We start from the raw sequence: 12401 nt of genomic DNA, 5'->3' as shown, positions 1-12401 counted from the left end.
TAAAGTAAAGTAAAAGACTGTAACCTCTCGACTTAAATAATGCCTCCTTTACAATATATATGGCTTAAACACCCACAGAGACATCCTATCTTTGTTCAAATAACATAAGATAATAAATCGTTCAGTTTCCATTTTAAGGTTAATCTACCCAATTAACACTGAATTTAGAACATCCTACCAAATTTAAAGGCAAATTTATAACACTAGATTACAAGGATGGTAAAGGTTCCCTTCGCACATATGTGCTAGTCATTCCCAACTCTAGGGGGCGATAATCATCTCCATTTCAAAGTCGAAGAGCCAACGCTGTCCAAACATCTCCGTGGTCATGTGACCGGCATGACTAAATGACAAAGGCACACGGAACACTATTACTTTTCCACCAAAGGTGGTCCCTATTTTTCTACTTGCATTTTTACTTGCTTTCAAACTGCTAGGTTGGCAGAAGCTGGGTAAAGTAACAGGAGCTCACTCTGTTACGTGGTGCTAGGACTGCTGGCCTTTCTGATCTACAAGCTCAGCTTCTTAGTTACTGACTCCCCGCGTCCCTTCATTACAAGGAAAAGCACACAGAAAAGCTGGTGTAGCAGGGGGAAGTGTGCATGAGGTAACAAGACAAAAATATATATGTATGTATTAAAAATGTATTGATAATTCTGGCTAGAGTCATTAGATGATGGATGACCAAGCAGCCAGCAAACATTTTAATTTCTTGAAATGTTACAGAACAAAGCTATGTTAGAAACATTTAGAGATTCAGTTCAGCTGAGGAGAGGACAAAGGAGAACATGAATCATTCCAGTACAGAAAGATTGTAGTTTCTATATTTAATCATCTTTATTAGTGTCACATAATAACAGGCTATCTGTGAAAACTATAGTGTACCTTGCAGTTAAGAGTATTTTTAGGAATGTGCAAATTTGCCTACGCAATTTTCTTTGCCTGAAAAACATCCTAAGAAATTTCTGAAACATTCTTCAAATGAGCTAGTTGTGTAAGAAAACAATTCTATGTTGTTTTATAAATAGTGTGTCAGTTTCTGTCAATAGCAGTGATCTTCAAAGTTGGAAACACTAAGATATGTGGATTTTGATCCCAGAATTTCTTAACAAGCATAGGGAATTCTAAGGGATCAGGGAATTAAAATCTACACATCTTAAAGTTGGCAAGTTTTAAAAACACACTAACTTTCTCCTGCTTTTCTTCCTTTGTCTTACTTTTTTGACTACTTCAGCTCTTGTTGATAAGGAAAGGAGATGAGAAATAAAATAAACTTATCTGAAATTATTCTTACTAATAATGTACATTTTGTCTTCAAAATGTTCTGTTAAGGTAATGATGATTTAATAACTGACCAGCTGCTGTAATGCTGTAAACCAAGATGATGAAATGAGAATGAGTCAGCAGGGTTACTGCCTCTTTAAGAAACTGTCTATATAAGGGAGGCCACATGAGAATATCTCTCTTTCCTCATGTTCTATCTCCATTGTACTTTTCTGTGTACCTCTCCATGTGTGCTTCCATATTATAGTTGAAAATTGATTGATTGCCTGATTTTGCCTAGTACATGTATGTATATATGTGCCTTGTAGATAAATCACTGTTTGACAGACAAAACCTCTGTGTACTGTACTTTACTCCTGGGTTATCTCAAAATTGTAGTCACTATTTCGACTAGGGGTTATGGGCCCAGTCCAGAAAGAAGGCCAGAGTGACAAGAGGGACCATAGAGAAGAGAAATCCAGAGCCATATAGGCTGTGCATCATGGTTTGTTAGTCATTAGTGCTTGTGAAAGAAAGCAGGCAAAGTGGTATCTGTCAGCATAATTAACAAAGAAAACAAATTTGCACCAATTCCATTTTTCCACTCTTGCTTTCGAAAAATACTACTTACCTCCAGAATTAAGGAATCGTTTTCCACTGCGGACAATCGGGTATTTGTCAGACAATTTTTTATCAGGCCATATCAAGCCATCTGCTGCAAATACAACTTTGTGATTAACTTGCTGGAATTTCTTCAATAATTCCTCAGGTCCTCCAGCAAATATAACATTGTAGCTGAAGTTGGAAGACAGTAGAAAAGGTGACTGTTAAAAAATATTTCTACATTTTGATAGCAGCATTTAACATTGAAATAAAAGAGAACAATTCTACCTTTATAGTGTAAGGATTCAGGTGTTATACAGATTTAAGCTTTACATTTAGAAAAATGAGGCTACTCTACTTTTTCCCCCCCACCTCATTCACTTAGCCTTAAATAGAATCCGGTTACTTCCAATTCTTTATTCAAAACATGCTATTGAAAGGAATATATAGGTTAGCCTTTTTGTCTATTTGCTTCCGTCCATTTATTGCTGCAGCTATTTTTCCTCATCTTAATGTATTTTCAATATTGAAGCCAAAAGGAAGAAAAATATTTTCTGAAAGAATTGTAGACAAATAGCATGGAAGGGACACCATTTACTGTACTTTTCAGTATGTTACTTCTACTGCTGAGAGCAATGTGCAGAAAACCTCCACATTCCTCACAAGTTTTCTTCCCCTGTACATTTCATTTTTTGCCATATTTCCAAGTTCCTGAGAAATACCATTCAATTCCCCATGGTGTGTTTTACACGTTTACAATGTTATTAGAGGTGGTAGAGCTAAAGCTGTTATCTTCTATTATACAATTTTTCCCAAACTCTGAAGCTTCCGTGGCTTAGTCCAAAACATTTCAAGTAAGGAATTCTTTTAGGAAGCAGGGAAGCCAGAGCAGCTGCAAACAGAAAACAGGAAATTCTTCTATTCTGTCCTATAGCTCCAAATTCCATTCAGGCTAATTATATGATTACATGATATTACATGAATTACGTGATATTATTTACTATTGCTATTTTAATATTTTTTTTCATTTTTTTTTTCATTTTTATTGTTCTAAGCCACCCAGAGTTGTCCCATAGCGAGATGGGTGGCAAATAAATTTAACAAATAAATAAACAAACAAAATTTCTTCTTTGAAAGAAATTTCAATGGCAAATTTTCTTTCATTCAACCTAAATCAGGACTGATGCAAAAAATGAATGTAAAACATTGGGCATTAGGTATATTGTGCCCTGTGTTTTACATGCTCAGAAAGAAATCAGTTGAGAACAGTTTCCAAAATAGTTGGTTCTTAACCTATAGCAATAGCACTTAGATTCATATACCGCTTTACAGTGCTTTTACAGCCCTCTCTAAGCAGATTACAGAGTCAGCATATTCCCCCCAACAATCTGAGTCCTCATTTTACCAAACTTGGAAGGGTGGAAAGATGAGCCAACCTTGAGCCTAGTGAGATTCTAACTGCCAAATTGCAAGTAGCCCAGCAGTCAGCAGAAATAGCCTGCAGTACTGTATTCTAACCACTGGGCCACCGCAACTCTTAATTTGTATGCTTAAACAAATCCCAGATAGATAATACGTAGACACTCAAATGTGAGCTATGATCTATGCATATTGAGTCTATGATTTGACACAGTTTTCTTCTCTGTGAGTTCCAGAGCATTTAAAACAGAACTAATGAGTTGTTTCAGCCATGGTGCTACTGATATTAAAGCAGAAGTCTATATGTGTTTTGGACTAAAAGATTACTTTAGTGTATTAGAAAATTATACTAGATGGTGTGTTTTAAAATGGAAACAAAAATTAAATTTGATTTAATTATAAATGTAAGTTTAATTAAAATTAAATTTAATCAAATATCCCTCTCTCTAATCATTCCAGACTAGCAACCATTTTTGGAATTGATCTGAATGGTACATCTTGTTAGATGTTAGATTTTATTCTGTGTATGTACCTTCTAAAAACCAACCTCCTACTCTGAATATGAGATAAGCATTTCTTCTTGGAGGAACCAACTATAAATGGCTCAGATTAGGATGGATGTCACCTAAAAACCAGTGGGATTTTATTTATGAAGGCAACTGGGACTGTTGGGGTTTTCATCCCTACACAGTCTTGTGACATCAAACTTTATGAATGTATCATTTAGTAATGGAAATTCTAATGGAATTTCCAATGGAAATTGAAATTTCATACAATGGAAATTGTATTACTATTGTAACCTGAGGACTAGCAATATTATATGTTGTAAATCTGCAGCTGCAACAATTTAAGAAAATTACTCTTCTGTGCTCTTTCCAAAACTTCTGAAGAAAAATATTCCTATAGAATCTGAGAAGCAACATAATTGCAATGGAATGTTGTCTTACAATCATTTTTCATCTTAAGAGTCAGCATTATGTTTGCAAACAATTACATCAGAAATTTGTACTCCCTTCAATCAGGGCTCATCTCAACTGTGCGATTATGGTTGTTGTTGTTGTTTTAAATAGATATTTCAGGAAAAAGATTGCTAATGCTAATTTTGGTAGAACAATTTGGCATGATACTATATCTCTGCAGAAATCTACACTCATGATATTAAATAACCCACGGAAATATACGCTTTTGTATGGCATCAGAATATTTCTGTTAATGCACCATGGAAAAAAGCCTACAAAATTGCTAGGATTTCTTCTGCAAACTCATTAAAATTAGAGAAGCACTAGAATAGTGTTTCTCAATCTGGACAACTTTAAGCTATGTGGATTTCAATTCCCAGAATTGTTGGAGTTAACGTTACAGCTGTGTGGAGTTTAACTCCCACTATTCTGGGAGTTGAAATTCACATACCTTAAAGTTGTCTAGGTTGAGAAACATAGCCTTAGAACATGATCCATCAAATGACCCAACCCTATTCAACCAAATCTTTACTCCAGCACCTTTGTGATAGCTGTGCTGTACTATATTGTAACTATATTGTAGATGCAAACACAGTATCTACATATTCCTTCAGTTTATAAATTCAGTTTCCCAAATTGATACTTTTTTTTTGTAATCATGAAGCAGAATAGCAGAGTTGTAAGGCATCTTGGAGATATTCTAATCCAAGCAGGAAACCAACTGAGACAAATGGTTTGTCCACTCTCTTCTTTAAAACTTCCGGTGTTGGAGCATCCACAACTTCAGGAGGCAAGTTGTTCTGCTGATTAATTGTTCTCACAGTCAGGAAATTTATCCTTACTTATAAGTTGGTTCTTTCCTTGATTAGTTTCAAACAAATAGAACTGTGCAGAATTATATTCTTTACCTATTTCTATTTTCTGCTTTCAACAACTCTACCTTTTTAATCTTTCACGTTGCATTGTCTCACTGCTTTTCCAATTGTTTGAAATATTTCTGTCTTTTTTATTTTCATCTTAGTCTTGTCCATGAAACAGAAAATGTAATTTTGTTTTGAACCTGAAAGAAGCACAGTGTCTCTAAAGTCCTGCCAAATTATTCTTGGTTAGCCATTGGCCACAACTGGCCAAAAATAAAAAAAGAATTTGCAGAACTCTTTGTGCTGTTTGGATTTTGGCTAAAACAAAAGCTGCAGGGATCCTGGAACAATCTCATAGTGTAAGAAGGGCAAGGCTATTACACATCCTCTCCCAGCTGTTCTCCCAATGCAACATATCCCAGCACTTACAATCCCCTCCAGATCTTTTCTTTCCCTTTTTCTGCAGTCAATGATTTGGGTAGGCATACTTCACTTCCATCCCATGGCTTTCCTTTTTTTGCATCCTCCCAGCTGCTGTCACTCATTTCCCAGAATTGCACTTTCCATTGCCATCAATATTCCAATGCTTTTCCTTCCCTAAAATTTTAATGCTCCATCCTTGCCATTTTTCCATTTCCCCCCTTTTTATTATACTGTTGTTATATTGTTTTGACACAGTGATATTTGTACAGCGTTAATTAAAATTACTAACATTCTATTGTTTTGATAAAGTATTAGAAATAAAAAAGAGAAAGAAATGTTCTATCACTATTAATTATGTTAGAATATTGATATTACAGGCATCTGACGTTTTCATATGCTATTGAGTATAAGATAAAAAAACAAAAACTGCTGCAAATCACATTAAATTATATTTTTTTAATGCTATAAAGGTTTCGATCTGGAGCTAAATACTTAGCATTGAAGCCTCCATTCTATAATTTCTAATGAAATAAAAGGAAAAAAGATAAATGAAAACCAATTTAACCAGAATCAGAAGGAGGAGCAGAATTATTTTTAATTTCCCCATTTTTGTACATCTATTTAATAGCACACATACCAGCATATCAAGGAGGACAGCCAAAATAAACTCCTTTTTGGGTACATGCATGGTAGCTTTGTTCTTCAAAAGCTAAAATTTACACTATATCCATGACATATGCTATGGACCAACCTGTCTGTAATAGTAACTTTAAAATCCTAACCAGTTCAGAATTTTGTTACAACACAGATGCAGTGATTTGAATATTAGCATCCCTTTCAATGGAGAACTTTGGGTTATAGGATCAGTAAAATACAATAAAGTTTCTCTTTCCAAGCTAATCTTAATTCCAGGCCTCAATAATATTATGAATTTATCTATAGTGTAAATAATGTACAATATCTAGATGATTTAGAAGGGAAGTATGCTATCAGGTTTGAAAGTGAACTGAGTGACTTTTTCCCCAGTTGTTATTTTCTTTCTCTACCATCTATAGATATAAACTGAAGCAAGTAATACTATAAAGAATATCCCCTGAGATTTTGAAAGATAAGTACTTAGGATATAAATGCCTATTGAGTGCTGGTTCAAATCACAAGCACATATTTGGTGAATTTGGGTCATTTTATATCTCTTTTTCCAGTATAATTCAGAGTAAATGTTAAAGCTTTTAAATCAGAGTATGTTGCCCTAGGTTCTTAAGAGAGTAAAAATAAGACAGAACCGTGGGATTAAAACTGAATATACAGGCTGTATATGATCCTATTATTACAATGGTTGGAATCCTAAATTTCACTTAAAAGCTGAAAAGAATCTGAAAAATCAAATCACTTTCATTAAAATTTTATTTTGAAAATGCATTAATTGAATATAGAATATGTAAGGAATATCCTGAAAAGACAGCAACTAAACATGTACATTGCTTTGATCACCCAGACACTAAGAATCAAAATGAGATTTAATGAAGGGATTAAGATCTTATACTAGGATCTGCAACACCATAAGTTCTATTTTTCAGTGGTCCTTACACATGAAAACTGGCTAGATTACTTCACTACAGTCAGTCTCTCTCAGTCCAACTGCCTTGAGTTGTACAAGAATAAAGAATGACCAGAGTTCTGTCAAAGAATGAAAAGCTTTCCAAGTTAATCACTAAAAATACATACCTAAAGTAAAACAATTCCTTAATTATAACCACTACAAAGCTGCCCATGGTTAGGTTTGCTAACCCCCTTTTTCCTAAGAAAGCCTGGTTAAGAAATTGCTACATGATTCATCTAGCTATTTCCAGTGTCATGCATATACTTACTAAAACATATTCTTAGTAATTAAGATAAAAGGAAAATGTAAATTTATTTGGACATTAAGAGAAAACATGTCCTTCAGCATATGAGTGAGGACAGAAATGTTTTCAGTATTTTACCTTTATCGGCAACTCAACATAGAACTTGAAGTCATTTTAACAGAGTAAAATGGAGAAGATCTTGGAGGTCTTCTAATCCAATCCCAAGTATTTGCATATATGGAGTAGGAGGCTTCACATGTACCACTAAAATAGTCTTATATGGCTATGAGTCCTATAGTTCCACCAAGAGACTTGGTGGTACAGTGGTTAGAGCGCAGTACTACAGGTAACTTCTGCTGACTGCCAGCTGACTGCAATTTGGCAATTCAAATCCCACCAGGCTTAGGTTGACTCAGTCTTCCATCCTTCCAAGGTGGGTAAAATGAGGACCCAAATTGTTGGGGGCAACATGCTGACTCTGTAAAAGTGTTTAGAGAGGGCTGTAAAGCAATATATAAGTCTGTGCTATTGCTATTACTATATTGCGAAGATTAGAAATGTTTTCTATAATTTAGGAGTAAAAAATATTTTATGCTGAGGTCTGAACCTTCAGTTCAAAAAGTGGACAGGCTAATACAAACTCTGAGTTTCCATTAATTTATATTTCATTAACATCCACTTAATTTTAAGAGTTAATATTATCCTTCTTCATTAATTTCATAATTCACCATCTCATATTAATTCCTCAGCTTAGTGACAGCTATGGAAAGCTTTGAAAGTTTCTCTCAATACTTGGAATGAATTCAGCATAGGAGGGAGGATGTTCTCCATTCCCTAAGGACTGACTAGGGCTTTAGCTTTCAGCACAAACTGATGTATCTCACAGATGTTGCTATTTAAAACATGTATTACTTTGCAGAAACTCTATTCACATCTGGATATATATTTCTATAAAAAAACTTTAAAGAGTGCCTATGGCATTCTATGCCTGGACACCTAGTTCAATGTTTATTGTTGGAAAAATTATTGCTAAAGTAGTGCTTTTCCAGAAATTACTATATATGTAATAAATGAAAAGGTACAGCAGCCTCCATATTATTCCAAAAATATAAGCATTGTCAAAAATGTCTGTAAATTGGAGTGTAAACCTTTTTTTTTTAGAATAAGATACTTAAACATTTAATGTATGTTCCTGAAGAAAGAACGATGAATAATTCTAGATGGGTGATGATGATAAAGGGGGTGGGAGGGAGGAAGAGGGGGAGAGAGATAATAGACAGGCAGACTTGGTCTCTATTTTCCTTTCAGAATGTCAAAAGCATTTCTTTACATCATGAGTATAAAGAGGAGTCTTCCAGCAGCGGGAGGGTGCTCTATGGTTGTGGGCTGGCTGCTGGAAGACTCTCTATCTGGCAGCCAGCCCACAACCATAGAGCGCACTCCTAGAGCGGCTGCTGCTGGAAGATTTGGCAACTGAATTTTGGAGTTTGGAAGCCTGAGAAGAAATTATACTCGGAGTGCGGCGGGGTGAACAGGCGCTCGCGCAACCCCTCTCTCCAGCCAGGCAGAGCTCCATGCACTGACCTAGGGGGTATCCCGAATGTGCCAAGCCATGGGAGCTGGGCAGAGTGCCACGTGCCTTGGTGCCTTAAGGATACCCCCTAGGTCAGTGAATGGCGTTCTGCCTGGCTGGAGAGGGAATTTGCCGAGTGGTTGCTTATGAGCGTGGTCACCTCATGGCTGCTTCACTCCTGAGGCTGTGCCTGGCTCTTCGGGAGCCCGCTCACAAGGGAGCAGCTGCCTGGCAACCCCAAAACAATAAGCCCTCCCTCTATAATAAACCCAAGGCCATATTTCGTGCGGCAAAAGAAAATAAGACCGTGTCTTATTTTCGGGGAAACACGGTATCCATACAATAACCCAAGATTTATCCTAACGTGATGAACAGCTATGTGTTTTCTACATAATATATCAATAGAGACTTGAATCCACAGTCTTTCTATGATCATCATAAACTTAAAATGTATTTGTGTCTTTAAAAAAATGTAATGCGTAGCAATGGAAAATATAACTACATAACTACAAAATTCACATTTGCCTATCAATATAAATACTGTATAATGGCAATTAAAGCTCCTCAAGAATCCCAAACCTGGACATTACTTATTTCTCTTTTGCCAAACCATTCCATAAATACAGAAATGTGATAAATATATAAATTCCACTGTAGCTTTCTGCAGAATGCTCATTGATTTATCTAATGTTCTATTGTTTGTAAGAAGCCCAGAGTCACTGAGAGTGAGTGGTTGGCTATATAATTAATTAAGTACTGATTCCAGAAAATTTCCCCAGGCCAAGTTCTATTCTCCACACCTTTGTTCTCAAAATCTTCTTAAAAACAGTAACTTTCTTTCTAAATAATTTATTCATGATACCTTTTGTGTGAAGTCTTGGTATAACTTTCTGCCATGATACATAAATATGAATATTCAATAGACCACATAGAAGGGAAATGCATACATATGTTTCATCCTTGCACATCATGTACATAAACTATAGTCAAAAGCAGCTGGGTGGCTACACTCTCAATTTCTCCCCAAAAATCTGAATGGCATGCATGTTTTGATCATAGCAAGCAAATATTCTAACAGTTATAAATGGATGCTATACTATTAGGATCAGAAAAGTTAGCAACAATTAATTACATCAAAAGTTATGGGGGATAAGATTGCAACAGTAACAAAGCACAACATATAAATAAACCAGAAGTAGGATATCAAATTCAGTGTATAAAGTAACAGAAAATGCAACATCAAAAGACTTAGAATTGGAAAATAAAGACATTTTAGATTATTAAGAGTTGTAATACTTCTAACAAGCTATGACTCTTGTAAAAGAGCATATAATGAACCTAGATTAGAAATTTGATAAATAAGTGAAAATCCATGGTAAATGGTAATGGTACATTACTTCTGTAATCCTTCCCAGAAAAACACATGATTCAGTTTTAGAAGTTGAGCTTGACCTGAGGAATTTTATCTTTTTTACGAGCCACTAATCCTATTTGGAGTCCAAGAGGGTACCAGACAGAGAGGTGCTGTTTACAAAAGGAAAAGAAAACAGACTCTTTTCATGTTCTCAGTGTATGGCAGGAATTTGGTGGGAGAGAGGAGGGAGAGTAGGTTTCTAAAAAAATTCACTGTCACCTTTTCCCCAAGTTTTGGCAGAAGGATGAAAGAAAAGAAAATTGCTTTTGGATTTCTTCTGTTTCCAAAAACCGTCTGGTTGATGCTACAAACAGCCCTCTGGACGAGCTGACCAAACCAGAGACTGAGATAAAGAACAATGTAAAATAAGGAAAAGGTGACAGAGGGAAGAAAGTGGCAGCTGGCTCAATGCTACATTTTCCCTCTTTCCAAAGCTGAAAGCAGAAATGTTAAGCCGGTGACATGATCCAGATGCAACCCGGAACACAGCCTTCCAGACAGCATTTTCTTCACCACAAGGCAGAATGACCTAATGTTATTCTGCTGGCTTCTTCTACCCTTTCTCTGTCCCAGAAAAGAATCATCCAGACTATTTGTTAAAGTCACAAAGCAGTCAGGCAAAAAAAAAGGATATGTTGGGATATCAGATTGCTTTTGTTACTTTGTTCTAATTATTTCTTTTTAATTAGTCAGAGGTTAACTGTGTAGTGACCACAATGACATTATCAGCCAGATTTGTGGGTTGAACAAGTGGTTTATCCTTTCTTAACTTAGTTATGGGAGGAAATGTAACAAATACAAGAGTGAGCACCAACTTTGAGCTTTCCTTTCCTTTTTATTCTCTATTTCTATTCTTTTTTTAAAAAAATACTATTTTTATTTTTAAATCAATTTTTAACTTTTAACTTTCTCCTCCTTTTTACTTTCTATTTTTATTCTTTTTAAAAAAATTATTTCTACTTGTAAATCGATTTTTAACTTTTAACTTTAAAAAGTTTCAATTTTACTACTTGAGAGGTTCTTCTTTTCATCTTGCTTTAACTTCAGTTTTTCTACTCCAGCTAGTAAAGCATTTAGTGAAGGAGAGGAAAATTTTCTCTACTAAGCAAAAAAAAAACAGCTATCCATGGCTGCAACAACACACAGACAACTTGACATTTTTTTCAGATAACGGACACTGCAAGTAAGTCTCCTTTTCTCTTTTCTTCCTCTTTCCCCCCCCCCCCCCAAGAGACCTAGCCCCCTTCTGGATTGGGAGGAGGAAGACTGCTTATCTGTGGAGGAGGGAGTTACAATTCCAGTAGGAGTTGGAGCAAGAACAAGAATAATATTAGGAACAATTTTAAAGGCGACTTGGATTTGGTTGCTAAGAATTGCCTACTAACAGCACAAATAGTTGCTGCCATATTTGACCAGCTCCTGGAAGCAATTGGAGCAGAACCAGTAGTAACTTGGCGGCCTGGGTCGCTGGAAATAGCCACGCCCCCAAAATGGTTCTCTCGGCAGCACCATAAGCAGTGCCATATTGTTTTTGTCTTCTGCGCATGCGCGGAGCAATTTTTGTTGCACTGCGTGCACAGGCCCACATCATGTCTCTCATCGAACTGGCAGTAGCAGCAGCCGGAACCCACCCCTGAAATGGAGGGATTAAAGTCTCTAATGAGAAAAAACATTAATAAGCTAGCTGAAGAAGTAAACAGCAAAGTCCTAAAAATATATTAACAAAAAGGCAAAGTGAGACACTTAAATCCTTCTCTACATTTGTGACTCTAAAAATTAAACATACTTTGGATTTCTTCCAAATATGAATGACAAATGCTAAAATTCTTGCCCGTCCCAAAGATGCAGCCGCGCAAGCGATATTGGAACACCGACGTTACACCTGTCCTCTGCGAGCTGCACTGGCTACCAATTGGTCTCCAGGTGCAATTCAAGGTGTTGGTTATTACCTTTAAAGCCCTACATGGCTTAGGGACTGCTATACCTTCGAGACTGCCTACTGCCACATACCTCCCAGCGGCCAGTAAAATCACACAGATTGGG

General features: G+C 36.1%; 1 protein-coding gene across 2 annotated transcripts in view; it reads right to left on the bottom strand.

The window, feature by feature from the left end:
- Positions 1-12401, bottom strand: part of PLOD2 (procollagen-lysine,2-oxoglutarate 5-dioxygenase 2) — a 65971-nt gene that overhangs the window by 29696 nt on the left and 23874 nt on the right. For both annotated transcript variants that reach the window (XM_087725423.1, XM_087725422.1), the window contains one exon: positions 1895-2058. In XM_087725423.1, coding sequence (XP_087581549.1) covers positions 1895-2058 — 164 coding nt within the window. The remainder of the gene's footprint in view (positions 1-1894; positions 2059-12401) is intronic.

Source organism: Thamnophis sirtalis, unplaced genomic scaffold, assembly GCF_051295495.1.
Source record: "Thamnophis sirtalis isolate CommonGarterSnake01/CBP01778 unplaced genomic scaffold, rThaSir2_p1.2 scaffold_11, whole genome shotgun sequence".
NCBI classification, from domain to species: domain Eukaryota; kingdom Metazoa; phylum Chordata; class Lepidosauria; order Squamata; family Natricidae; genus Thamnophis; species Thamnophis sirtalis.
This window is presented reverse-complemented; position numbering and strand designations above follow the sequence as displayed.